The 27,758-nt window shown below is 54.0% G+C and overlaps 3 protein-coding genes across 10 annotated transcripts; all 3 read right to left on the bottom strand.

Moving 5' to 3' along the window:
- Positions 1-65: 65 nt before the first annotated feature.
- Positions 66-15,703, bottom strand: WNK4 (WNK lysine deficient protein kinase 4). 8 transcript variants are annotated; one of them, XM_082441541.1, is made up of 20 exons: positions 14,187-14,464; positions 13,701-13,876; positions 13,097-13,350; positions 12,719-12,891; positions 11,680-11,900; positions 11,217-11,374; positions 10,630-10,718; positions 10,329-10,545; positions 8,523-8,787; positions 8,170-8,291; positions 7,888-7,946; positions 7,669-7,786; positions 7,280-7,396; positions 3,741-3,878; positions 2,835-2,889; positions 2,147-2,730; positions 1,997-2,057; positions 1,097-1,505; positions 809-1,008; positions 66-442 (listed from the first exon to the last, which is right to left on the bottom strand). In XM_082441541.1, exons 3-20 carry the CDS (start codon positions 13,097-13,099, stop codon positions 324-326), a joined length of 3,108 nt encoding a protein of 1,035 aa, XP_082297667.1. In that variant the 5' UTR covers positions 13,100-13,350; positions 13,701-13,876; positions 14,187-14,464; the 3' UTR covers positions 66-323. The 8 variants fall into 8 exon arrangements, with proteins under 8 accessions (XP_082297667.1, XP_082297668.1, XP_082297669.1 ...); XM_082441542.1 differs by having other exon boundaries at positions 13,701-14,269; positions 14,373-14,393; XM_082441543.1 differs by lacking the exon at positions 13,701-13,876 and having other exon boundaries at positions 14,373-14,512.
- A 395-nt stretch (positions 15,704-16,098) lies between these two features.
- VPS25 (vacuolar protein sorting 25 homolog) lies at positions 16,099-21,342 on the bottom strand. The gene is made up of 6 exons (XM_082441556.1): positions 21,214-21,342; positions 20,854-20,999; positions 20,110-20,163; positions 18,980-19,068; positions 18,135-18,210; positions 16,099-16,719 (listed from the first exon to the last, which is right to left on the bottom strand). Exons 1-6 carry the CDS (start codon positions 21,264-21,266, stop codon positions 16,607-16,609), a joined length of 531 nt encoding a protein of 176 aa, XP_082297682.1. The 5' UTR covers positions 21,267-21,342; the 3' UTR covers positions 16,099-16,606.
- Positions 21,343-25,313: 3,971 nt separating this feature from the next.
- Positions 25,314-27,292, bottom strand: RAMP2 (receptor activity modifying protein 2). The gene is made up of 4 exons (XM_082441555.1): positions 26,957-27,292; positions 26,453-26,518; positions 25,879-25,990; positions 25,314-25,749 (listed from the first exon to the last, which is right to left on the bottom strand). The coding sequence occupies exons 1-4, from the start codon at positions 27,054-27,056 to the stop codon at positions 25,494-25,496; spliced, it is 534 nt and encodes a 177-aa protein (XP_082297681.1). The 5' UTR covers positions 27,057-27,292; the 3' UTR covers positions 25,314-25,493.
- Positions 27,293-27,758: the final 466 nt, after the last annotated feature.

The raw sequence follows: 27,758 nt of genomic DNA, 5'->3' as shown, positions 1-27,758 counted from the left end.
ATTCCTTGTAAATCCTCCCCTGCCTTACCCCCAGTTCCTAAGGCCCGACATACAAATTCACCAGGTTCTAGGTTCCAGCATTTTTATTGGCTGCTACTAATTCTGGTGTGAGAACACCCCCTCCTCCTGCCCAGCTGGGAGTGTGCCTTCTAGAAGCATCCGGGCTCGGGTGGGACTGCTTAGTGGTTCACTCTTGGCTGGAGAGGTGGCAGGGATGAGGATGGTAGGCTGCAGAATGTATGCCTTCTACACACAGCAAACAGTTCCCACATGTTTGGCTCTTCCCTATAATGGAACGGCACTCTCCATGCCCCTGGGGCCTCCTACTCCCTCAGTGTTGAGGTCTTCCTTGCAGAGTTGTGTTGGTCAGCAGATTCTGAGAGCACAAGCTCCACGGCGGGCCCTGGTGTGGATGAGACACATGGCTTCTGTTCGGAATTCACTGGAGGGAAAAGAAAAAGTACTGAAGAAACCTCCAGGGTGGGAGGAGGGTGAAGCTGCAGCCAGTTATCTTTCCCTGGGCTCTCCCTCCCTTGGGCCCGCCCTCACCATCCTGCCAACATCCCTGGCGAATGTCACCCCCTTGCTCGCCCGCTGCTCCTGGGAGCCGGTGCTGCTGCCACTCAGGGAGTTCCTTCGCATGATGCCTGGGTGCAGGATGGGGAGGGAGAGCACTGAGTGAGGGAAGGGGCCATGGGGAGAGGGGGCTAGTCCCCCCCAAACTAAGGGGCAGACCCCCAGGGCCTGAAAGAAAGATCACTAGGGACGGGTCTCCAGAAAGATAGGAGTGGGGCAACTGCTGTCTCACCAGGGCCCAGGAGCTCAGAGCGCTGCAGGCTATTGCGCCGGGAGGTGGGGAAGCTGCCCTTGGAGAGGCGGCGCTGGCGGCTAGACAGCATAGCAGCAGGGGCCACGATACCCGGCGGGGGCTGCTTCCCGAGCCTGCTGTACAAGTCCTCAATTTCCTGTTTCTGTAGTGTCTGTAGTGCCTCCACCTCTGACAAGTGCCTGAGGACACATCAGGAGCGTGAGAGGGCTAGCCAAACACTTTGCTCTCCCAAGTCCACCTCTTGACCTCCATCCTCCCCAGACTCACTTCTGCCGAAGACTCCGCAGCTCAGCCCAGAATTCCTCATCCTCCCCACTGCTCTCTGATTCCTCACTGCTCAGACACAGGCTGCTGTAGGAGTAGTTCATCCACACTGGGCTGGGATGGCTCAGGGGGGGAGGGCTGCCCCCGACTCTGGGTTCCTTCCCATCGTCCCCTTCCTCTTCGGCTCCAGCCCCCAGGCCCTCGGCTGCACGGTCACTTTCAGCCAGAGCCTCCCTGGCCTCTGGCCCGCCTCCAGCACTATCCTCCGTGTCTGAGCTCTCCGAGGTCAGCTGAGGGGTTGGAGCCTTCAGGGAGCCAGAGAGAGTGGGGGATGTTGGTTGCAGGGGAAGAGGCTCAGCTGGTTCCTTGGATGAAGTCACTTGGAAGCGCCCAACAAGCTGGGGCTTTCCCTCTGTAGTGAGAGAAGGAAGGAGTCATGGAAGAAGGAAATCAGTGGCAGGATATAAAGTGACTGAGGGACTTCCCTCGTGGCGCAGTGGTTAAGAATCTGCCGCCTGCCAATGCAGGGGGACACAGGTTCAAGCCCTGGTCCGGGAAGATCCCACATGCCACGGAGCAACTAGGCCCATGTGCCACAACTACTGAGCCTGCATTCTAGAGCCCACGAGCCACAACTGCTGAGCCTGCACGCCACAACTACTGAAGCCTGCACGCCTAGAGCCCGTGCTCTGCAACAAGGGAAGCCACCACAATGAGAAGCCCGTGTGCCACAACGAAGAGTAGCCCCCGCTCGACGCAACTAGAGAAAAGCCTGTGCGTAGCAACGAAGACCCAACACAGCCATAAATAAATAAATAAACAAATAAATAAATTTATTTATTAAAAAAAAAAAAAGTGACTGAGGATAACAGGCAGGGGAAGGTCAGTGGTCAGAGGCCTCACCTTCAGAGATGGGAGCCAGTCTGGCTTCACCCAGGAGTGGCCAACCAAGATTTGGGGAGGCCTAAAAAGTGTGGATCCATGAGTAGAGAAATGATCCAGAATGGACCCCACACACACACCCCGCAGTCATCCCTCTTGGTTCCTACTCACCTCACTCTCCATCTCAGCTGTCAGAGGCGAAGGCCTCTCCTGGCCACAAGGAGCAAGGGGAGCTGGAGGGGGCAGGCTGGGTAGGGGACCAGGAGGAGCTGGAGGAGACTGGGACAGGAGCCCAGGGGAGGGGGACAGCAGGGACTGAGCCACAGTCATCACAGCCAGTGAGAACGCACTAGCCAGAGAGAGCAGAGGGGCTGCTGTGGTGGAGGGGAGGGGAGAAGCAGAGGGACAGGGGGGAAAGGAGGCAGGAGCAAGAGTAACCTGGGAACAACTGGGGAGGGGAGAATTCAGTGGAAACTGAGCAGATGGGACTGGAAACTGGGATGCACTGGGGGAGAATGGAAGTGGGGAGCTGGGGGGGTGTGGAGAGAGATCTGAGGGGACCTGGGGAGAAATTGGAGAGAATGAGGAGGAGCTGGGATGACATGGGGGAGAAGTGATGGGGAAGATGGCACTTGGGAAAGCAGGGGATCCAGGAGAAAAGGGGTTTCCAGGAGACGAGGGGGTTCCAGGAGAGGATGGGGAGGCGGAGAAGGCTGCCCAGCTCCTCTGCTCTAGGGTGCTGCTCTGGAACTCTGCTGGGAAGGGAGCGGATGTTGAGATTCCAGTCCTCCATTCCCTATGCCCTTCCCAGGAGCAACCCCAGGGGTTGGGATGAGTAGGGACAGAATGTAGTACATACCACTGGATGGGTCTGGGGGGTACCCTGGGAGGGCAGGCAATGGTGCTGGCTCCTCCTGAGAGAGAGAAATGTCACAGTGGGAAGAGCTGAGTCTTAGGACTCATGAACCTCTAGGAGTCCACAGATGAGTTTCAAGGGATTCAAAAGTGTATTTGAGGGACTTCCCTGGTGGTCCAGTGGTTAAGATTCCGCGCTCCCAATGAAGGGGGCCCGGGTTTGATCCCTGGTCAGGGAACTAGATCCCGCATGCCGCAACTAGGATCCTGCATGCTACAACGAAGATCCTGCGTGCCACAACTAAGACTGGTGCGCCAAATAAATAAATAAATAAATATTTTTTAAAAACTGTATTTGAGAAATATGTAGTGGTAAAGGGGCATGATGTCTGCATCTTACTTAAATGGTTCCCCCCAAAACTGCATGCACACACACAGATAGGGGAGAGAGGAAGAGAGAATGGTAAAGCTCATGTGGCAAAACACAACTGGCAAATCTAGGCAGAGTATCTAGGAATTCTTTGTTCAATTTTTGCAACTTCTCTGTAAGTCTGAAATTTTATTTATTTTTGGCCGCACCGCAAGGCATGTGGGAATCTTAGTTCCCCAACCAGGGATCAAACCCGCGCCCCCTGCATTGGAAGTGTGGAGTCTTAACCACTGGACCACCAGGGAAGTCCCCTCTGTAAGTCTGAAATTGTTTCAAAATAATGAGCTAAAAGTATGCATTGAACACATTTTTCTAGAACAAGAGTCTGTGGCTTTCATCAGATTTCAAATGGGGGAAGAGCCATTGTTTTGGGGTCCCAGAGATGAAGACAAGTTAGATCCAAGGGGACTGGTGAGGGCAGAGACTAATGAAACCTGGAGCAGAGTCCCTTCCCCCTGGAGGTGCCCGGAGGGGTCTGACCTGGGGGCCCAGGGGGTCTTCAGCAGCCTCCACAGGGCCAGTATCTCTCTTCAACAGGGTCTCCACTCGCTGGATAATCTCCCGAATCCGGTTCAGGAATCCAGCTCGCTCCGAGGGCAGAATGAACTCGTTATACACCTGGCGAGAGTCAGCAGGAAGGGGAAGGAGGGCTCTGTTATTCCACTCATCCCTCTCTCCCGGCCCCAGTCTTTAAAAACCAACCCTTCACCCCACCAATTGTGCTCACCACCAACCTAAAACAAGTATTTAGTAAGCATCCATTGTGTGCCAGGCACTGTGTGGCGTAAGGAGAAATACAGCTTAGAGAAAAGGAGGTAACATTCACAGCGTGCATGTATATACCAGATCTTTACATATCTTATCACATTTGACACCAACAACAGCTTTCTGGGGTCTACATTAACACCGCCACTTTAGAGTTATGCTAACCAATGCTCAACGAGGTGAAGTTCAGTCTGCCCAAGACCAGGGCATTTGCACCCAGACCTGTCTAAAGCCAAAATCTGAGTTCTTTACACTGTTGCCTCACATGCTTTTGGACACAATTCCTCCTCTCATAGGGCTTATAAAGTATGCCCCACAGATCCACATACACACACAGCCCCACAAAGTTAAGTAAAAATAAGGCAAAGATGGTAAATGTAACATTCAAGTCCGCAAATGCTTACTGAGCACATACTATGTGCCAGGCATTTGCTAGGTTCTTTGAGGGAACAGGGAAGTATGAAACAAGGTCCTGGTCCTGAAGAAGCCCAAAATCTAGTGGAAGAGACACACACATACATAACTCAATAGACTGCAAGTCAGCCCATGGCAGGTAAGGCGTTTTTGATTGGCGTAGAGATAAAAATGCTATTCCCGAAAGGGGAAAGGGAAAGCTGCTGTTTAATGGGTAGAGATTCAGATTTGCAAGATAAAAAGGTTCCAGAGATCTGTTGCCCAACAGTGTGAATATACTTAACACTACTGAACTGTATACTTGAAAATGGTTGATGGTACATTTTATGTTATGCGTTTTTTAACACAATTTTTAAAAATTCCATTCCAAGAAGAAAGCAGTTCATACCACCTCAGGGGATAGGGCGAAGCTGGGATGGCTCCACAGCTGAGGCTTGAAGGATGAGTAAGAAAAGCAACCCTTTACTGAGGACCTACCATGTGTGGACACTTCCCATACTTTTATCATCATTTCACTTCTTGTACATGCTGTATCACTTCGCATAAATTATATGTTACATCAGAACATCTTTGCAAAATAAGTATTATCCCCTGTGTTTTACTGATGACGTTCCGAGAGGTTAAGAAACTTGCCCAAGTTTGCCAAATCAGTAGATAACAGAGCTGAAGTTTGAACTCAGGTCTTATGTGAAAGTCCACCCTTTCCTCTGTTCCATGCTGTTCTGAGGCAGGAAAGGGCACAGCACATTCACAGCACATTCAAAAAGGGCACAGCACATTCACAAAATAGCGAAGACTGGAGTATAGCTGAGAGTGCTGTGAATTTTAAAGGCCGTGCTCCAGAGTTTGGACGTTACTCTGTAACCATAGGTAGCCTCTACAGATTTGGGGGCAAAAAAGCAACAAGAGGAGATCTAAGTCTCAGGAGAATTCTGCTGCAGAGGAGTGGAGGGTATGCTGGGAAGAAGAGAAAAGAGGGCAGTGGACCCTGGGTTCAGGGACAGGGTCCCTTTGGCTGTGTGGGATCTGAGTGGGGCTTGAAAGCCCAGTAGAGAAAGCACCCAGGGCGAGACCCCCGAGGAGATGGAGCCAGAAGCTGAAAGGCACCCAAGCCTCTTCAGAGGACCATTCAGAAACCAGTGTGGCTGGAGGAAAGATTCTTGAAGGGTTGAGTGGCTTGACAGAAGTTGATAAGCCTGCACGCCAGGTGATAGTTTGTCTTTGTCCCCGACACAAGCTGAATGACATGATGGAGGAGAAGCTTTAGAGAGAGTTCCTGAAGTCTGACGTGTCTTCCATTCCCTTCCCTCTTTCATCCCAGAGGCTGGCATCCACTGCCCCCACTCCACTGAAACTGGTCTCCCACGAAGACCTCCTCCTGACAAAAGCCAGTGTGGTTTTGCCTCAGGCTTCACCCTATGCCTCCTTGAAACAATCTCCTTACTCAGTTTTTAGTAACATCTTCCGGAGCTCCTCCTACCTCTCAGGCTCCATCTCTGTCCTTCGATGACCTATCCCCACCCCCCCATTCCACAACTGGGGGTATCCACTAAGACAAACCTCTATGCCTCAGGCTTTGCAGGCCCACCTTCTCTCACGCTCAACTCTGCTGAGACTCCCAGATCCACCGCTCTCTCCAGCCCTGACTCGTATTCTCTCTGAGAGGATCTTATCTTGCCTGTCTCTCTGTCATTCAAGCTCATCATGATCCCTAAAAAAAAAACAAGCCTACTTTCATTTTCTAACTTCCTCTCTCCTTTGATGGCCTATTGCCATTAGTTCCTCTAAGCTACAACTCGCCCTTGATATCCCCTCTCGCTAACTCCCTCTCGTATCAACTCAGCAAATATTTACTGACCATCTACTATGTACACTGTACCATGTCAATAGATTACTGGATTACAGAGTAATTTATTTTCCCAAAATGACCCTCAGATTCACCCCTTTTCTTCCTCCTCCCCCATAATCCATTCTCTCCTTGGACCACATCCAGCTTCTTGTATCCACCTGCCAACTGGATTCCCTACCCCCAACCCTCTCCCACATCCCACAGCAGAACAGTCTTCTTAAAACCTATTCTCACCATGTTACACTCTAACTCTTAAGACTGTCTATGATCTGGGCTCAACCTCACTTCCACAACTCTCCTACAGGAACCCTTTTCTTTTTGGATTTCTTTTAAATTGAAGTATAGTTGATTTACAATGTTGTGTTAATTTTTGCTGTACAGCAAAGTGATTCAGTTATACATATATACACATTCTTTTTTTTTCATATTCTTTTCCATTATGGTTTATTACAGGACATTGAATATAGTTCTCTGTGCTATACAGTAGGACCTTGTTGCTTCCTATAGGAACTCTTCCAATGACAAAGTCTCCTCATGAAGCCCTCCTGGCCCCATATTTCAAGTCACTCCCTATTTCCATGCCTTTCCTTTGCCATACCTCCAATGCACATGCCCTTTCCACTCTTCACTGCCATTCTGACCCATCTGTCAAGACCTCACGTAAGTCCTACCTCTTCCCCTGCTGCCCCCAACCCATCCTTTACTTACAGCCACAGTATCACGTGTCTAGCGTGCACTTCACTGCACTTATGTATACCCTATGTTAGTCTCAAATTGCTCCAGCTGAGGAGCCAAACCTCACTGGATAAACAGAAACCTCCCCCAAAACAAGGGCAGAGATGTCTTCAGTGTCACTGTGCTGAGGGCCAACCAGCTTTAAAACCCTTGCTGTTGGATGGGGTTGTGGGGGGGAGTTCAGCAACAGGGGACATCAGGAAGGAGACTCTTGTCCCAGATCCAAAGACTCTGTCTTCATCTCTCTCCCCCTCACCATGGCAGCTGCAATCTCTTCCGGGCTGTCCCCATCCAGATCAAATCGGAAGGTCACCATCTTGCTGTTGTGCGTCTGTAGCTGGCACTCAACCACTCTGTCATTCTGGTCTGAGACCTTCAGAGTCAAAAGTCAGCAGAGGGAGGAGGTCAAGCTCTCTGTCTTCATCACGTGTCCCCACCCCACTCCAACCAAATGACAGTGGCCAGACTGCAACTGGAGAGAGGCAGATTCTGCCCCCATAGTCTTGTATTAAAAACATGACTGGCTGACTCTTGGGTACCAGTAGCACACTGCTTCTCCCCTTTTCTGGCTGACTTCCCCTATCCCTCTGACAGTTCCCTCCAGGCCCTGTAGCTTATTCCCCAACACCTGTGCCCCTTCCTTACACTTGTGACCCGAAGCCGGGATCGGGGTCTGCGCCGGAGGTTTTTCCCTGGGGGTCTCCTCATCTGTTCCATCCCTTCTCCCATGTCACTAAGGCCTGATGCTGCATCTGAGGCATAGCTGGAAAAAAAGGAAAAGAAGACAGGAGTGTCAGAGTGGACACTGGGAGCCCAGAGCTCCATATATTTCACCCTAACACCCCAACTCAGACCAGAACTTACCTGTCTCCAGGGGAAAAGTCATTGCCAGGGCCAGAACGTGGAATGGATAGGGCAAAAGCCTGAAATAGGATATGGGTTCATGAGGTCAGGGGAGGATAAATGCTGGACTCCAGGGAGATGGTGTCAAGGGTGCTGGGGTACTTGGTAGAGGGAATTAAGAAGAGGACAAGAGGGGTGGATTTCCAAGGACATGGGGCCATGTCAGGGGTTTGGGTTTTACAGGATGGGAGATAGGTCATAGGATTGGAATGGCTGGGAGCCCCCCATGTGACCCCCTCTCACCGAGGGCAGGCAGAGATGGGACTCAGCGGGGCTGGATGGCACGCCCCTAGGGGGCTGAAGGGCAGGGTCTGAGGCATCCAGGAAGCCGGAGGAGCTGAGGTAGCCATCAGTCTCGCAATCCGCTGGTGGGGAGGGAGGGGATCAAAAAGTGGAAATAAAGGGGAGTGGTGGCCAAGGAGGGAGGCTGTCTAAGCAAGGAGGGGCCTGGAGCTGTGGCAGAGTTCTTTCCCAGAAGGAGCTATGGCTAGATGTGGAAGGCCGGGTAAGTGACAATGCTGTTGGCTTGAACTTCTGGGTAGGGGGCAGAGGCCAAGGGTTCTGGGACCTGGGTCCCAAGGTCAGAGGTGACTTACAGGTGGTAGATGAGTAGCTGGCATGGCGGAAGAGGAAGGGCTGGTGCTGGTCTGCCTCTGGCTCCTCGGGTTCAGGGGGGAAGATACTGGAAGGAGCAGGAGTCATGGGGACAGCTGCTGGTAGGGGCCCTGGCGCTGGGGGGAAGGCCTCCAACTCCTTCGCTTTGCGCAGCTTCTCACGCTTTCGCTGGATGGCAGCAACCCGTTCACGCACTGCACGGGCCACTGGCTGGTAATCAGCTTCGCACACTAAACCCAGGGCCACCTGGAGTTGGGAGGGTGAGGAACACAGTTTGAGATGAGATTCCCCCTCCCCCAACAAAGACCCATCATGACACCTTCTTGAGGCCTCCAGGACATGGGAGAAAGGGAACCAACATTTATTGATTACCCACTGTGTCCATTAACTGGCAGCTCTTCACATTATCAACATTAAATCCTTCCAGAAACCTTCTGAGGTAGATCTTATCAGCCCCATTTTAGAAATAAGTAAACTAAGTGACCAGTTCATGGTTATACAGTAAGTCAATTGCTCTTGGGGGCTGGGGGGGACACTTGGCCATATCTGGAGACATTTTTAGTTGTCACAACTTAGGGGTAGGTACCACTGGCATCTACTGAGTAGATGCCCCAATATCCTACAATGCACAGTACAGTCTCCCAAACAAAGATGTTAGTAGTGTCAAGATCAAGAACCTCTGTATGTAATGGATCAGGATCCGATCTCAGGTCAGGTTTGAGCTATGCTTCGGAGACCCGCTCCTATGCCATATTTCAAACACATTCTCAGGTTCCTGACCCAGACCCACCAAGAGATGATCCCCACCCTTTCAACTGCATTTTTCTATCAAGAATTTCATACTCTTTCCCTTCCCCCCTCAGGCGTTCCAAGACCAGCCCCACGTCTTCTGTCTCCCATATATGCCTCTCCTGGTCCACCAGCTTCTGTTCATCATGTCCTTATTCATTTCAATAGCAAGCTCCGCTGGGCATGTAAAGGTGGTGGGGCAGGGTGATCTGACCTAAAATCTGAACAACCTGAGTCAGTTCTGCCACTTACTTGCTTGGGACCTTGTACAAGATATTCAACCTCTCTGAGCTTTTATTTCCTCATCAATAAATCGGGATAAAGTCACTCCATGCAGGGTTGGTAACAACCATCGAATGCATGGGAAAGGGCTCTAAGCTGCATACAGATGTGGGTGATTAACAAGCTCCCACCACGTGCTAAGCACCGTCAGGGATAGAAAAACCAATACACACAGTCCCTGCCCCCAGGACTTTATAGTCTAGTGGAAGAGAAAGACAGGAATGTATCCTGGTATAAAACAAGACCAATGGGGGCCCCTCCAGTAATGGAGGACCTGCTGAAGTGGGAAAAAAACATTTAATTTTGACTCTAGAGGGGACAGGCTTTCTGAAATGGATGGTTCTGAGTATGAAGGAAGATCGAGAAAAAGACATGGGGGGGATGGGGGATGAAAAAGGGAAAAATAGATAAGCTGGAGAGAAGGGCATTTCAGGAAAACCGAATCAGCAGGAAGTAAAACAGGGAGGTGGAAGGACCCAAGGCTGGAAAAGGAAATCTCCAACTTGTGGAGAACACTAGGTGTGCATGCGGGTGGGGTGCGTTAAGGCCGGAGCTGCAGGGTGACCCTTGCGGGAGATGCCGGGAGGGCTGGGTTGAGCCCCCCTCCTACCACCCAGGCACCACTCCAGCGAGGCACTGGCCCCTCCAGTCGACGTCCAAGTCCAAACGCCCCTCACATGCCCAGCCGCAGGGCAGGCAGTCTGTCCTCCGCTCACCATCTCCTGCGCCACCTCCTCGGCTGCGTCCCGGCCCAGTTGGAACAAGAACTCAATGGCCTGGTTGTCCCGGCGGCGCCCCCCTCTCCGCGCGTCCTCCATGCGCAGCCAGAGCTTGAGGTCCGGTTTCTCTCCGTCGTCCTCCTCCGCCAGCTCCACGTGGACGCCGCGCTCCTCGCGGAAGAAGGCGTGAGCCAGAAGGTCCTGGATGGTGAACCTGAGGGCGGCGCCACCGTGAGCCGAGCCCCACCGCCGCCCGCCCCCCAACCGCCCCCACCCCCATTCTGCCCCCTCCACCCACCTCTCGTTCTTATCCGTGCGGATGCAGCCTTCAATAATCTCCTTCACCTCGGGCATCTTCACCTTGTAGAAGCTGTTCGGCTTTGTGCCCTGAGGAATGGGGTTGCATGAGGCCTCCCGCCCTCTGCGCCCCAGCTCTCTGCTTTACGCACCCGCCCCTGCCCGAGGCAGCAGGGCGGGCAGAGGCAAAAGCACCGCGACTGCTACTAGAAGATGTGATTTCAAATCCCAGTCCCCCCACGTATCGACAGTGTGACCTTGAACAAGTCTCTCGCTGAGCCAGTGTCCTCATTTGTAAAACGCAGGGCAGAACATTTGCCCTGCTCACCCCGCGGGGCAGCAGGAAGGATTTCACATCGATTGGATGTGAAATCGTTTGTAAGCTCTAGAGAGCGCTACACACGACATTATTCTAAATAGCTTGTATTGGAGGGGCCTTGTGTGCATCCAATATCCTTCAGCGTTCACCAGGGCGTCTTTATGTCCAGCCTGTTTTCATTAAGGGAAAGGGCACTGACCGCGGGGTGGCTGGAGCAGGAAAAGTGTAAAGGGGACCTGTAATTCCCTCTCCTCCCTGCCCCCTCTCACCGAAGTGACCTTGCGGTAGATTTGCGCGGCATTCTGGCACTCAGAGTAAGGGTACTCCGAGGTAGCCATCTCCAGCATGCACATGCCAAACGCGTACACGTCCACGGCCTCATCGTATTTTTCCTCGTACATCTCCGGGGCCATGAACTCCGGGGTCCCTGTAGGATCCACAGCAGGTATCAGGCTGCAGTGCCTCCTTTATGGCTTCGTCCCTCCCCTTGAGCGTACAAAAGGCTAGGCAGTTCTGGAGTGCAAGTGACCGACCCCTCCCCGTCCTGTGTGTGTGAGGGTGGGGGATTGGGGGAGGGGTGTGGGGAAAAAGGAATGCCATAGGTCTCCCCATCTTCCCTGTGGGCTTCTACCTCCATGGATCCCGAAAGACACTGCTAGGGGGAGAGGGTCCCCAGGCTCTCTCCTGACATGGGGAGGGCAAGAATGGCAAGGACCCCCGGGAGGGACGCACCGATGACGCTCTTGGCGAAGGAGGCGCGTTTGAGCGTGGCCAGGCCCAGGTCCCCAATCTTAACGGAGCCTGTAGGGCCCGTGATAAAGACGTTGTCACACTTGAGATCCCGGTGCAGGATGGGGGGTACCCGGGAGTGTAGGAAATGAAGCCCCCGAAGGATTTGGCGGCTCCAGCGCTGAAGGACTCGCGGCTTCATCTCGCGGAACCGCCTCAGGTATCTGGGGGAGGGCGCATAGCCACGGTCTTGGTGGGGGACACATAGGCTGGGGAGGGAGACCACCACTGGGAAGTTCCCCGTAGCCCCACCCACTCCCCCGCCTACGCATCTTTTGCCAGCCTCTCCTAACCTAGACCGGCGCCAGTCCTCAAGCAGAAACGCAGTCGGGGGTGTGGTAGGTAGACAGGAGGTTACAAAACGGAGGTCGGGCGGTAAATGCACAGACAGGGCCGCCCCCAAGGTGCTGTGGAAGCGCCAGAAGGGATAACTAACTGCCCCGGGCGTGGGGGAGGGCTTCAGAGAGGAAATAACTTTTATGTTGAGTCTTGAAGGCTGAGTAGGCGTTCAAGGGTGAAAATGGGAAGGGATGAAGACTTTCCAGGCAGAAGGGACACCCGTGCTCAAAGGCACGGAGACAGCAAGTGATGGGGTAGGGTGCGAGGAGCTGCTGGGAATTTGGCTTGTCTGGAACGCAGGCTGGATCCTATAAGGACTTTGTGAGCAGTCCTTAGAGAGTGTGGACTTTATCCTGAGGGCAGTGGGAAAACTCGAAAGGATTTTAAGGAAAGAAGTGACAGTGCCAGATCTCTGCAGGCTGCAGGAAGACAGGATAGCTTGCAGAGGAGAGAGGCAGCGTGGGGGAAGACTCCTTAGGGGGCAGCTGAGGCCTCCAGACGCTCAAGAGAGGAGGATGAGAGATAGTGAGCCTGGTTTTGGACCTGCCTGCAGCGTTTGAGGAGGCTGGGCTCCTCCAGAAGCAGTGGAGACCTCCCACCACCAGTCCTCCCACCAACTCCCACCACCAGGCGCAGAGCTCACGTCTTGAGCGTGCCCGAGGTCATGAGTTCGGTGACCAGCACGATGCAAACCTGGCCCCTCAGCACCGACTTCCACGAGTCGTAGAAGCGGACGATGTTGGGGTGCTGCAGCCCCTTGAGCATCTCCACCTCCTCCGAGAATCGCTGCCGCTCCGCTCGAGACAGTTTCCGAGTCTGTGGGGTAGGGGGTGGGGGTCACAGTCACATCAGGCCCAGGACCCCCACGGAGAGGGGGGATGGGAGCACACGGGGCAGGGCTGAGGGAGAAGTGAGGGTAGGAGCCAACGGATGGGGCTGGGTGGGTGGGATCATTTGTCCACCGATTGTAGATCCCTAATTCCCGGTGTGCCCCCCTGGGCTGCTCCAAGGACACACCCACCATGGGCCTGGGGCCGCCCCCTGGACCCCCTCCTGGACACAAGCGCTTTTATGCAGCCCTGTCCAGGAGCCCTGAAGTCAATAGCGCCTTTGTAGCCGCCCAGGCCGGCCGTGGGGTGGGAGGGGACGCCCAGGGGCTGGCAGCGGGCAGGCAGCAGGCGGGCAGCAGGCAGACGGCAGGCAGAGAATTGGGGCCGGCAAGGGGATTGGCCTCAGAAACTGGGAACTGCTAGATCCAGGCAGGAGGCAGGAGGGCTGCAGAGGGAGGTACAGAGAAAGAGACAAAGGATCCAGGACCAGGTGCCAGGAGACTGCCCCCTGCCCCATGGCTGTCTCGCCTCCCCCATCTCCCTCCTCCATCTCCCTCCTCCACCCCCCCACCCCAGTTTGGCCGCCTTGCCTTGCCTGGCTTAGAGCCTGGGGCGTGGCACTGGCAGGCGCAAGGGGCAAGCCCAGTGCCAGGGCTGGAGGGGAGGACCCTTCCCCCAGGCCCTGTCCTCCCAGTCTGAATCCAAAGCTGCTAGCTCAGACTTAACTGGGTTCTTCCCCTATGGGAAGAAGGTCCTTCCAACCAGCATACCCCTAAAGCCTATGGGGTTCAGCACCTTTGGATCTGAGAAAGGAGAGCTCAGGTAGGCAGCGGGATGAGGAGCAGGACTGGACTCAGGCCAGGGCTGGAGCTCCCTGTCTCCCCTCCCCCAGCTGTGGAGAAGTCCAGAAGTCTGACTGCTTCAGAAGGGGCGTGCGAGGGCCCCGTCCTGCCACAATAGCCCTAAATCATCTGGAAGTGGAGAGGACCCTGCCTCAGCTGCTGGCCTCCATCATTCCAGCCTCCTAATCTGCAAAGATCCAGAGTGAGGGAGCAGGAAGATCAGGGTCACACTGAGGGTCTCAGGACTTAGGGGGAAGGGAGAGGAAGGGAGGAGATAGTAGGTAACCACTGCAGGAAAGTGGTGAGGCCAACCACCCCTCAGGTCTGAACTGGCTCCCTACCCAATTCCCCATCCTATTTTCCACCTCTCAGGGTTGAGTATAGAGCCCGTAAAGTGAGAATGTCTAAATCCATAGGGGAGCCACCATACACCACCTGCCTCAGTTTCTCCTTCTGCAGCCCGGAATCAGCCAGGTCCATGGATCATCAGAACAAGGGGGACAAGAGTGTCTGGATATTTGACTGGAAAAATACATCCCTCTTGCTGCTGTCCCCTGGGTCTCCCATCCCAAGACCTCCAAAGGGTCCCATCCCGTGGCGTCACCGAGGGGGCTCCCAGCCGCACCTGCAGCTCACACCAGGCCACCTCCACCGTGGTGTCGGTGTCCAGCCCTCGATACACCGTCTTGAACGAGCCACGTCCAATCTCGATGTCAAACTTGAGGTATCGGCCGTCCGGGGACGTTGCCACAGCCTGAGTCTCCGTGTCCTCCTTTTCCTCCTGCTCCCGCCGCCGCTCCCGGGCCGCCGCCTCGGTGATCCTCGGCGGTTCCCGGGACCCCGACCCTCCTGCGGAGCCCGCGAGTTCCGGACGCTCGGAGTCTGCGGCCTTCACCGGGGCGCCCGCGGTCCACGTGCCCTCAGTGGGCTCTTCAGAGCTAGGCGGTGGACTCATTGCGGGGCCGGAACCAGCGGAGTCCGGAGGAGCAGGGGGCTCTGGAACGGGTGAGGTTGGCTGGGACCAAGAGCTCAGCAGCCCCAAGTCGACTGAGCTGCGGCGGCTGAGACGGGAGGAGCGCGGCCGGGGCTCAGCCTTCCCGGAGAAGCGGCGCGCCCGGCGAGGGGGCCCGAGGCGGGGCGGCCCCGCCGCGCCAAGAGGCGGCGGGGGCCGCAGGGCCAGGTCGGCCTCCGCCTGGGACATAGGGACCTCGGTCTCTGGGGCCGGGGGTGCCAGCATGAGGAAGGGCCGGGCGCCGCAGGGCGGCTGGAAAGGAGGCGGCCTGACAGAAGCACTGGCTGGGTGCGCAGCGCTCCGGCTGAGCTACTGGGGCCCCAGCCCAGGGTCGCCTGCCCCGCAGCCACGCCCCCGCCACGCCCCCGCCACGCCCCACCCCCCTGAGCCGCCCCCTTGGAGCTGCGAGCGCAGTGGAGCCCGTGGCGCAGCCCCTCACCTCGGCCACCGCCCCGCCCCCGGCCGCTGGCCCTCCTCCCCCCGGCCTCCCGAAGCACCCGCCTTCAGTCTCATTCCGAAGCCGGAGCCGGGTGCGAGGCGGCGGTGTGTCCTCCCGTACTACGAGTGCGCAAACCTGTCTGGGGGAGCACGGTACTGGGACAGGGAGATGAAAAGTGACCGCGGCTCCCCGGCCCTAGAAAGGGGGGTGGTGAAGAGGAGGCTACCACCAGCCTGCACGACCCAGATAAGGTAGCGCCACCCCCTCCTAATCGTCCGGAATGGCCCCAGGCCGACAATACAGAGGTCAATGGAAAGATCTGGTTTTCTCCAACGTCGCAGTCCCTCCGGGCTGCACAGGGATGGGTGTGTGCACCCCAAAGCCAGCCCCTCCCCCAAACCAAGGACCAGGTCACCCATCCTCTCCACCTCCCCACCTTGACCGCATCCTGGCCAGAGTGGCTGTTTTTGCTATGTGGGCTCTCCTTCCTCCCCCTCTGTTTGCCAAAGTTTCTAATAAACCGAAGTCCATATCCGGTTTACTCCCCCTCAGCTCCCCTTGGCCTCAACTACCCCACCCAGAGCAGATGGATGGAGGGAGGGGCTTCAGAGTAGTTCAGGACTTCCACAGGGAGATGGTGAGGGAGGGGGAAGTCATTAAGCTACTCCATTTTAGAGACAGAAAGCAGTCTGTCCCCAAGCTGTGTGCCATCGGCACTCCCCCGCACAGCCCACCCAGCAGATGTAAAACCACAGACTCACTGGAGCCCGCCAGCACGAGAGGACCTTTTCAAAGGCCATAGGCCTTCTCTCCCCTCTCCTAGGCTGGGATTCACTCAGGGGGTTAACACTTCACAGCCCTCCCTTTGCCGACTCCAGTAATAACCGCAGCAGCAGGCAGTAGGGTTAAGCTTTTTAATATCATAAATCAGTGTCCGGCCCCACCTCTCATTGCCAGGCCCCTTCCTGGGCCTCCTATCTTCACATTGCCTGAAAGGCTGCCTGCAGCCAGGGCTTCGCCCATCCCCTAGGAAAGATCCAGCACCAGCCTGAGAGAGGAGGCAGCAGCAGCAGCTAAAGGGGGGGGAGGGGGAAGAAACAGAAGCTTGTGCAGGTGCATGTGTGTATGTACTTACGTGTGTGACACAAATGAAGTTTGTGTTTAGGTTTACAGACCCCAGCTCACGAGAGGAGGTGAGGCAGGGAGCAGCACATCTTTTTTCCCTGGCACCTCAGCCTCGCCCTATCCCAGGGACAGACACATGGGATAAGTGGGAAACCCACCCCTGGACTGCAGCCCTTTGGAGTCTGGTGGAGTCACGGATCCAGTCTGTGGGGACACTTGGTCTGTCTCCCTTTGAAAGCCCTGGAAGGGTGGGAGGTAAGAAGTAAAGGGAGACAGGTTTCTGCTAGAAGAACTTGACGCCTCGGCCATCGCTGACAGTGATGATCTCGGCCTTGTGCTCCTGCTGTAGGGCCTGCAGAGCCCGCAGTAGGGTTGCCTCATCCAGCCCGTGGAACTCTGGACAGGGAGAGATGGGTAGTCAGGGACACTCAGCTCCTTGGGGCTCAAGGCCTCTGAGAGGAGCAGCCCAGCTGGAAACTGAGAACTTTCCAGGACAGCTGTACTGCTACAGCTGCCCCCACCCACCCTTCCTGGGTATTCCTTAGGAGTAAGGAGTGGAAGAAAGCCTGAGTCAACATGAAATGAGAGTTCATGCTTATTCCCCCTTCCTATTTCTTCTGTCAGACTCAACCCACACGCACCCTCGCACTAACCCCCCCGCCCATTAGTGTCTGATATACAAGAGTAACACCGTTTGCTTGTGGGCCACAAAGAAGGGGCCCTGACAATCAAGTGTAGGGAGGTCAAGTCCCTTGTCACTGTACGCTGACCCTAACTGCATCTGTACCCATTGGGAGGACCTGTTCTAACACAAAGAGGTATAGCCATGCCTCTGGCCAGGAGACTGTTAAGGTCCAGCACAGATATCTGCCCTTTCCTAGTGAAAAGGAACAAGGCTGGGAGCCAAGGGCCAGCTGAGTATCTGGAGATATGGCAAGATACTGCAGGGAGATGTGAGAGGCAGGAGGCAAGCCCTAACAGGCTTGCACACCTCACCCCCTGCGGGGGCCCAGCTCTCAAGTCAGGGAGCTTGCTTTCTGAGGAAGCCTCCAGCTTTGCCTGGCCTGAGCGGTGGGCTGGGCAAGGCTGCAGCACTGAAGTCATGGCATGATGGTGGGAGTAGCAAGCAGAGGCCTGCAGGAAACGGGGGGGGAAGCCAAGAGCTGTAAACTCTGTTGGGGCAGCCAGGCCTGGCAGAAAGGGGAGGTGCCCCTTTTTCCCCAGCTCAGATTGGTACTTTTGGTGATCCTGGGGATCAGAATATGAAGTCAGAGATAAAAGAGCTGGAAGAGTATTTACACTATGTAAAAATCAAACAGTATACAAATCCTTGTCTGGCCAGAAACCATAGTATTCTAAAGGGCAGGGGGTGGGGTTGGGGGTGTTGGCCCAATCCCTTCAGCTGACAACCACAGATCTTGAGCCCTCCATAAGAATAAAGGGTGAAAGAAAGCCTGAGTTAGCAAGGAATGAAATTTCAGGCTTAATCTCCTGCCCTAGTTCCTCATTCGGCATCTCTACCGATAATTCTTAACTTTTCATGGGTCACAGATGCCCTTCAAAATCTTATAATATGGACTCTATGCCGAGAAAAATGCACATACACCCCCACAAACAAAATCTGTGGGTTCTCTGCATGTGAATTCAGGTGGTTTATGGAAATCTTGGACATGGGTTAAGAACCTTTGTATTATTTAGTATTTGGAATTTAGAGGCAGAAAAATGGGAAATCTGAATGTCAAGTAAACAAAAATTATCTAGACGGAGGAGGATTCAGATAACAAAACTGGGGAGAAAGGGAAAAGCATTACCCTCATCCTCTGTGTCTTCCCCATTGGTCAGTTCGTATAAGGTGAACACGGAGTTGTTCTGGCCACTCCTGGAAACCTATGGACACAGAAAACAGGGACTGAATAAGAACCAGGAATTTCCTGGGAGAAGGTAAACTCACCAGCTCCACCTCTCTGACCCAGGAATGATACTTGTTCCCAAACGAGGGCTGTCACCTCAGCAGAGGAGTGGCCTAAAACCCACAAACCCTACAGGTGCTATATTTATACATGTACACACATGCTCGGAACCACTAAACCACAGGCCTTCACGTGTCTGAGGAGTGACCTCTCATTCTGGTTGTTTTCCTGTTCAAGAATGGGTGGTGTGTGTTTGTTATATTTGGGTTGTTGATGCTTCTTCCCCTCCTCTCTCCCTTGGGAATGTTTAGGGCTGGTGGTGACAGGGAATGCAGGGGAGAGAGTCTGTCCCCACACCCACACTGTTCAGAAAGTCTCATTTATATTGTGGACAGCCCCATAAGGATGTAATGGGGGAGGGGCTCCAGGTTTTTGTGTTTTTTTCCCTTCCTTTCTCCATTTATCTCCTGTGGCCAGAGGCTCCAGCCAACAATAGTACTCGTGGTTTCCAGGACTGCATTCTCCAAACATGGCCTCACATAGCCTCTGGCCTCCTACAGGCAAAAAAAGGAAAGTTCTTTCCAGCCAGGGAAATTGAGTCATTGAAAGAGGCTTGCCTGGAAGACCTACACTTCCTCTTTCTGCCCCCTCCCACTCTGCTCAGTCTGGATCTGAAAACACCAGGCATCTGCTGAGCACAGATTCATTCTCCTTTGCCATGGGTCACTGCGTCAGAATAGTCTCACCCACTGATAGATGAGCTTCCCCCATTCTTCTGGCCTCCGCCACATGATCAGGAAGCTAGACTTGTTCTTATCCAACCACTCGAGGTTCCCTGCAAAACAGATACTTATGAAAGCACCATGCTCTAAGAAGAGACAATGAGGCAAAAACCAAGGTGGAAGAGAGTGTAAGAGATTCAGCTTTCAGAAAGAGCAATTCAAGAATTGTTTTACTATTACTATCTGCAAGGCATCGATTCTCCTCTTCAGGTCTTGGGGCACAGATGGAGAGATTTCAATTTTGTATACCAATGGGGGAAAAGAACCCAGGGAATTGAGCTATTGTACAGAAAACTCTGGGCTCCAAGCCAGGAGAGGAAAAAAAAAAAAAAGTTCTTAAAAGAAAAGACTTGTGGGGGCTTCGCTTGTGGCGCAGTGGTTGAGAATCCGCCTGCCAATGCAGGGGACACGGGTTCAAGCCCTGGTCCGGGAAGATCCCACATGCCGCGGAGCAACAAAGCCCGCGAGCCACAACCACTGAAGCCCGCGCACCTAGAGCCCGTGCTCTGCAACAAGAGAAGCCACCGCAATGAGAAGCCCGCACACCGCAACAAAGAGTAGCCCCCGCTCGCCACAACTAGAGAAAGCCCCCGCGCAGCAACAAAGACTCAACGCAGCCAAAAATAAAAATTAACTAATTAATTGAAAAAAAAAAAAAAAGCCACTGAAGGGTTTAAAAAAAAAAGAAAGAGGGGCTTCCCTGGTGGCGCAGTGGTTGGGAGTCTGCCTGCTAATGCAGGGGACATGGGTTCGAGCCCTGGTTTGGGAAGATCCCACATGCCGCGGAGCAACTAGGCCCGTGAGCCACAGCTACTGAGCCTGCGCGTCTGGAGCCTGTGCTCCGCAACAAGAGAGGCCGCGACAGTGAGAGGCCTGTGCAACGCGATGAAGAGTGGCCCCCGCTCGCTGTAACTAGAGAAAGCCCTAGCACAGAAACGAAGACCCAACATAGCAATCAATCAATCAATCAATCAATAAAAATAAATAAATCTTTAAAAAAAAAAAAAAAGAAAGAAAGAAAAGACTTGTGCTAATCTGCCCTCAGGAAAACCCAACTAGGACGAAAAATAAGGAATCTGGGGAACTGAACCCACCTTTCTTCCTCAGTTCCTCTAATACAACCTGGATTGATTCCACGGGCAGCTTCCCTGGTTTAAGGTTAAGGGAATGGTATTAATGGAATGAACTGGGTGGGATAAAACTTCTCAGAGCCAGGCTCATGCTACAAACTACCCTTCTTCTCCCACCTACACACATTGACGTGCAATGCCCCAACAGGATATAAACTAGCATTTTCTGCATATTGGGGGGAGGAAGGTAAAGAGAAACTAGTGTAATTAAAAGGAAGAGCTTTAGAGAATGAAAGGTACTATCATTTCTCACCCTCTGTCCTCTCTCCTTCCTCCAGCCATTCTCTAGATATTTTAGGGATGAATCAGGCAGCAAAAGAAAACAACCCTTACTTCCTGGGACAAGGAGAGTAGGCAGAGAAAATTACTAAAGGTAATGCCAGAGTTTGAGCCTCATACAGAGGACAAAAGTTTCAACGAGTCAAAAAGGCTCAGGTTGAAAAACTTGGTACTTGGCTTCAGGGCAGAAATGCTAAGATCTGAATGACACCTGGGTACTCATCACTGCCGCGGACAAGAGGGCTTGGTGCTACATTCGGGTTGGAGTTGTTGGTAAAATGGATGTCAGCTACACAGTCTGGCTCTTTCCCAAGGCCAGTTGGGGTGGGAACCTGCCTTCTGTGGGTGAAGAGGAGTGTGAAGTCTGGGCATGTGGGAAAGTGTGGAAGTGCATGTGTGTGGGGTGTGGAAGAGCCTGAGGGAGGATACGCTGTAGCTTCACGTTGTTGAAGAGCGGGCTCTCCTGAGCTTCCATCACCGTCATGCTGGACTGTTTGTGCAGGCGACAGAAGGACAGGACTAGCGAGCACCAGGCGGCCAGCTGCTTCTGCCGAGTATCCACGTTCGGCTGCAACCTGCCGGGTGAAGCGGGTGGGGCGCAGAATTAGAGGAAGTGAGAGGGCGAGCGGCAGCACTTGCCAGAGGCGCGTTCCCGGGAGAAAGTGAGGGACTGAGGGTGGCGGCGACCGGATCCGTTCTCCCCCTCCCCATTTGAAGCATCAGTGCTGAGCCCGGGGTCCGAGGGAGGGAAGGGAGGCCCAGCGGGGCTTCTCGGGGTCTGAGCCTCACGTAAAGAAGGGCGGGAAGCGATACTGCCACGGCCACTCGAAACTCATCGCCATCGTAGCAGCCCAGGAAACCCGGAACCCGCCGGCAAAGGACTTCCGGTCTCCTCTCCGGCACGTCCGGGCAGAAAGCACAGCAGAAAGGTTCCGGGCTCCTCTGGGGAGAGGGGCGGCCCAACGGGAGGGATCGTCCTCGTCAACCCGTCCCTTGCTATTATCCCCAAATCCTTACCGTCTAGAGCAGAAAGGGCCCTGAGAAGTCTTCTGATTCCACCCCAGAGAAGGGCAGTCACTCCCCCAAAGTGGCACAGTTAGTAGAACAGCAAATAGAACCCAGGTCTCCAGAACCCAGCCTAGGCTTGTTTCCACTATACTAGGCTTCTTTCAATATTAACAGTTGTGTCATTTAACTTCAATCCCTCGCAGTTGCCCTCAATTCCTGTGTCGTTCGACTCCATCATTCCCCAGGAGCTCATTTGTAGCTTTTATCGCTGGAAATGGCTCTGCTTCCATTATTCAGGGCTGCCGTATTTGAGCACAGCCACCTCTCTCTCACCTCTCCCACGTCCTCACCTTTCTAGCCTCAAGTCCCTGGACCCCTTTTGGTCTTATCTGACTCCTTCCCCAGCCTAGACTACTCAATTCTGTCCCCTTGCCTGCCTACTTGCTGCTCAGTTTCCAAACCAGAGTCGTTGATCCCTGCCCACCTCCCCACCCCACCCCCACCTTCTTTTTTTCACGCCTGGGCCCAGGAGTATTACTGAAAAAAAAAAAAAAAATTCACCGGAACCTGCTGACTGAACCCCAGATTCCCTGACTGACCTCATTGCCGGGCAATCAGTGCAGCCCAGTGATGCTTTGTCTTTTATTGGCTCCCTGTGACATCCCTCAAGGTAACTCTTCAAACTTTTCCACACTCATCATGCCATTCCACCTGTTCCCATCTCCTCCATCTCTGCAGAATGCCCTTCCCTTCTATTTTTATGAGATTGAGGCCATGCATGTGAACCTCTTAATCTTTCCTCTCTGTCATCACACTGGATTCATCTCTCAAAAATTTCTCTCACTTTTACTCCTTCCTTTTGGACTCAAAGGAATAAGTATCACTCTTCCTTTACAAGGTCAACCCTTTGGCAGCTGATTGCCTCTCCTTTCCAGTTTCCTCCAGGACTTCTCTGTGTATCATATTCCCTCTTTCCCTTTCCCCTGGCTCCTCTCGTCTACAAACATGCTGACATCATCCCTACTTGAAAATATGTAGTTTCCTTGACTCTACCACCCTCTCAATTTCCTGTCTGATCTCTAACATCTCCCCCACCAAAGTCCATCCTTTACTGTGTACAGTTCCTGGTCCACAGAAGTGCCCAACAAATATTTGTTGAATGAATGAATGAATGAACCATTCAATAGATTATGTTCTCTTGGGACTTCCCTGGTGGTCCAGTGGTTGGGACTTCGCCTTCCAGTGCAGGGGGTGCGGGTTCGATCCCTGGTTGGGGAGCTAAGATCTGACATGCCTCGTGGCCAAAAAACGAAAACATAAAACAGAAGCAGTATTGTGACAAATTCAATAAACTTTAAAAATGGTACACATCAAAAAAAAAAAAATGTTCTCTCAAAGCGTACCATCTCCTTTGCTTCCATGGCACTGCTTTATCCTTGTTCTGCTATCTCTTTGATCTTTCCCTTTGTCTTCTTTTGTCCTCATTGTTTACATGTGGGTGTTTCCTAAAGGACCTTAGCCTTCTTCAGTACACTTTTTCTCCGGGAACTCTCATCCCTTTCATGGCTTCACATGGCATTTCTGTGCAGGGGACTCCTAACCCTATATTTCTAGCTCCAACCCTTTTCTACCACTAGCAGCACCACCACCACTCCCATTTCTAACTCTCTACGGTACATAACAGCTTGTTCCATTGTTATTCATATTATACACCATTTTCTTCAGGCCAGCTTCTCCTTCTAATGGCACCCAGGTTCAAAGCCAGAGTCAGCTCTAACCGCTCCTCTACTTCACCTTCATATCTAAATCCTTCCCCTATTTTTAATAATCTTTCCTAATTTTTATTTTTTTAATTGCTTTTTTTTTCTGCTCACTTCTTTTTTGTTTAATTAATTTATTTATATTTTATTTTTGGCTGCGTTGGGTCTTTGTTGCCACGCATGGGCTTTCTCTAGTTGCGGCGACTGGGGGCTACTCTTTGTTGCGGTGCACGGGCTTCTCATTGAGGTGGCTTCTCTTGTTGCGGAGCACGGGCTCTAGGCACGTGGGCTTCAGTAGCTGTAGCACGCGGGCTCTAGAGTGCAGGCTCAGTAGTTGTGGCGCACGGGCTTAGCTGCTCCACGGCATGTGGGATCTTCCCTGACCGGGGCTCGAACCCGTGTCCCCCACATTGGCAGGAGTATTCTTAACCACTGCGCCACCAGGGAAGTTCCCTACTTTTTAATTATTTTCCATTTCCCCATTCACCACTCCTTTGGTCTATGCCCTTGTTCTCTCAAACCTGGATTATTGCAATAATTTTCTAATTCACCTCCCTTTCGATTCTCTCCCATAGGGGAATGTGCTCCATCTAAGGCCTAGTCAGGTGCCAACTCCAGTCACCCTCCTGTGATCTCACCTCCTGTGATTGCACCTTAGCTCAATGGGCCCCTCCTTCCTTTGCACTCAGAAAACATTTGGCTTGCATCCCTTGCATGACTCTCATCACACACTCCACTGTTTTTGTTTATTTGTGTACATGTCGGCTCCCCTACTAGATGAAAGCCATTGAAAGCAGAAACCAAGCCTTATCTAACCTATCTTCCCAACACAACATGCAATATACAGTGTCTTACACCAACATGCCTTTGATGTATATTAGTAAAACGCATGAAGGCAAATATGGGTCCAAAAGAGCATAGATATATCCTTGGAGAAGACAGATGCATTCATGGAAATAGAGCAAAGATTTCTCTCTGGTGAAAACTCTAAATGTCCTAGGGAATAGGTATGTCTCTAGAGAGACAGATGTGTCCTGAGAGGAGAAGTGTGTCTCAGAGAATAAACAGATATGTTCTAGAAGCATATAGGTATATATCTGTGGAATAGACAGGCATGTCCCAGGAAGTAGATATGCATGTACTCAGGGAGGCTTACATTTCAACAAGGAGAGTTCCTAACGAGGTGCCAGGTGCCACAAGGAATAAACAGGTGTCTTTTTGAAGAACCAAGTTATTCTCTAGACGTTTCTGATGACCTGGCAGGTTTGTCCCAGGGAGAACTGGAGGTGAAGTTTCCATGGGGAGAACTGGGCCTCACCATCCAGGGAACATATAGGAGTGTCCATATACAGAAATGGTGGGTCGCTTAGGTATGTCCCTAAGAAGTGGGAAAGGGAGCATAAGTATGGCTCAAGAAGCTAACAGAAGCATCCAGTGAAGAACTAGTGGTTGCTATGGGAATGACAGGTCTCTCACCACAGGGTTCAGTTTTGAGCTTCTTCCAGGCCACGTCCATCTTCTGGTTGTTAGCTTTAGTGGACACCAGGGGGCAGTGTGTGGCCAGGCTGTAGGCCACACCCACCCAGGGTCCAGGACAATGTAGGATGAGGGCCAAGGACCTGGAGGGGAAGTCCTGTGGCGAGTCTAGTAGAGGAAGCCCCCACTGCCTTCGCCCTCAATCCTCAGGTCCTTAAGGATGGACTCCTGTTGGTCAGATCAGAGCTCCTATTCCCAGGCCCTGGGAGGAAACTGAGGCATGAGGAAAGGGAAAATTAAGGGCTCCTGGGTGGCACCCCCTTCCTTCTTGCAGGAGCCACAGCAAAGAGTCCTCCCTCATCCCACCCCCCTCACCTCCCCAGCTGCTCTCCAGACCGGAAGGGAGTCTCTTCCTGCACGTTTCCTGGAGCTGGGTTTGGATAGACGCAGGAAAGGCCTGGCCTTGGGAGGAGGAAGTATAGGGGTGTGGCCTTCGGGTGGGGGAAGGGGTGGTGGGGGGCAGGTAAGTGAACAAAACAGTGGGCCTATCCAGATTCTTCCAGCTCTGCTGCTCAGAACGGAGGGCCTGTGGGAATAGCAGAGACTCTGGGAAGGACACAGACCCGACTGGGATGGGGAGGGGAACAGTGTACAAAAAAACAGTTTTATTTTGAAGATTACAGAACTTGAGCCTTGACCCCACCCAGCTTCCATTTCCACCGATCTAAGGATCTGCAGTTGGGGTAGGAGTGAGAGAAGGAAGTAGGGAGGGGAGAGACCTGCAGAAGAAAGGAGTAAGATGGCGGCTGAAGAGCTCACGCCACCCTAGGTCTGGGCTTCACTGTCTTTACTCCTCCACACCACAAGGGTGACGAGGAAGGGGATGAGGCAGATGGGGGCTATGATCATGGCCAAGAGCACATCCTCTGGGGGGTCTGAGAAGGGGGGCTGCCCCAGGGAGCAGTTGGCAAAGTGGATCTGGTGAGTCTCAAAGATGATCTGTTCCGCCCAGGGATTGGGGAAGCCCAGGCCAAACTCTTCTGCATTCCTTTCCAAGCAGTCTCGAAGGATGCTGTAAGGCCTGCAGACAGGAGAGGACTAGAGTGAGGGAAGGGTTGGGCCCAAAAAGAGGACTGTCCCACACTCACTCAAGGCCCACAAGGAGCAAGCCCCAGCCCTGGCCCAAGCCGCCCTCCAGCACTGCCCCTACCTGCTAATGAGGGCCCAGTCACACCAATCCTTTTCGATAGAGTCCATTTGAACTTTATAATCATCCCAGCAACGTAGGACATTTGTCTCATACTTCTCCTCCACTGTTTTTCCTGTGGGCAGAGATGCTGCACATTGACCACACCCCTACGCCACCTTCCAAGCCCTCTGGTCCAGGTACTTCCATTGAGGAACCATTGTTCCTGTCTTCAAATATGGGAACTACCCGGACAGCCTCAGAAACCTTCCCAAGCAAGACAGTCCTGGCTGAGGAGAGAGTCTCAGCTCAGGAAAAATTTAATGTCTTCCATGTGCCCAGCACTACCCAGCCTGGCAAGAACTTCCACATACACTTTTTCTGGGATCTTCTAATCCACCTGTGAGGTGGGCCAGCTCAGAGTTGGCTGGAGGCTTTGTGGGATGAGAGGTAGACCACAAGGAACCTCAAGAGAGAACAGAGCAGAACTTAGGGGCACCAGTTGGGTTTGGGGCCTGGCTTGTGAGAAAGGGACACTCCCCACTGACCTCTCTTCTCCTTGCCCTGGGCCACCCTCCCACAGCTGCTGGGTACTCACCTTCTGACTTGAAGCCGTCTGGGGTGGGAAGAAGTTGAGCCAGGGACTCCTGGGGCTTCAGGACAGCTGTGGGCAGAAAAGGGGCAGGGAGATGGGATGATGGGGATCTGGAGCCTGGAGGAAGGGGTGTGTGGGTTGGGGGCTGAGACCCTTGGAAGTCAGGGCTACTCAGAAGAAAAAGAGAAGCAATCCAGGCCCCCACGGGATGCCTCAGCGCCCGGAAGAGAGGGGCTGCACCAATTCATTCCCACTCACATCCAAACCCCTCCCTCCTCGCCAGCTCCAGACCTCCCAAGACCTCTCTGTGGGACCCGGGAACGCCAGCTTTTCCCCAGTGGGAAGCAGCTCGCGCTGCGCCCTCACCGTGGTGGGGCCAGGGACCGTCCAAAGAGCAGCGCTGTCCGCACCCGCACCCCGGGGCCCGTTCCGGTCTTGGCCGTCCAGCCCCTCTCCCCTCCAGGGCCTCCCGCGCCTCCCGCCCGGGCCTCGGAGCGCTGCGCTTACCGCCCAGCAGCAGGAGGAGGCGGAGCGCTGCCGGTCGCCCGGCGCCGGTCGCGGGGAGCCGCGGGCCGCCGGCAGCGCGCTCCGCCCGGAGCGAGGCCATCGCGCGGCGAACAGGCGAGGAGGAGCGGCGGCGCTGAGCCGGGCCCGGGCGGGGGCGCCTATATCCCCGTCCCAAGCCGCAGGAAGCCGCGCCGCTTCCTCGCAGGGGCTGGGACGGCTGCGGCCACGTGGGGGGCGGGGGCGACGCCCGGGGCCGGCGGGCTGAAGGGGGAGTCGCTGCCCCACCCGGCCCTGGCGCCCGCCGCTCCCTCCGCCTGGCCGACGTTGGCTCACCCTTTCTGCTAGCTCACCCTGCGGGGCTGGACAGCTCCCCTCGTAACCCCAGAACCGGGATCCATTTCCTGGGCTCGGCTGCGTGGCGCCCAGGACTCGTCGGGGTCTCTGAGCCTCCGCTCCCCGGACTCTAGCAGCCCCTTCTCTTCCTCCGCGAGGGGGCGGGGGCGTGGGGGGGGCGGGTAGCGAAAAGGGGGAGGGGTTTGGGAGCTCAGAGGGCCTCTGAACGCTGCCGTATCTAAGGCTGGGGGTTGGGGCTGTCCGGGGCCGTGGGGGAAGGGGCCCGTGGAGCTGGGCTCAGAGTTCCCTTTCCTTGGGAACACCCACTGATGTCAGCCCGCCTGCCAAAATCGAGGAGGAGGAGGAGAAGAGGGAGCCAGACCTTCGGAGTCTGGAGAAGGCCTGGGGATAGAGGTAGAGGGGAAAGCAAAGTCCGAATACCCTGCCTTCGAGGCACCCTCTGGGGCCT

This window comes from Balaenoptera physalus (assembly GCF_965194825.1).
Source record: "Balaenoptera physalus genome assembly, chromosome: 20".
Taxonomy (NCBI): domain Eukaryota; kingdom Metazoa; phylum Chordata; class Mammalia; order Artiodactyla; family Balaenopteridae; genus Balaenoptera; species Balaenoptera physalus.
The sequence above is the reverse complement of the archived record's forward strand: the minus strand, read 5'-3'. Positions and strand labels throughout refer to the sequence as shown.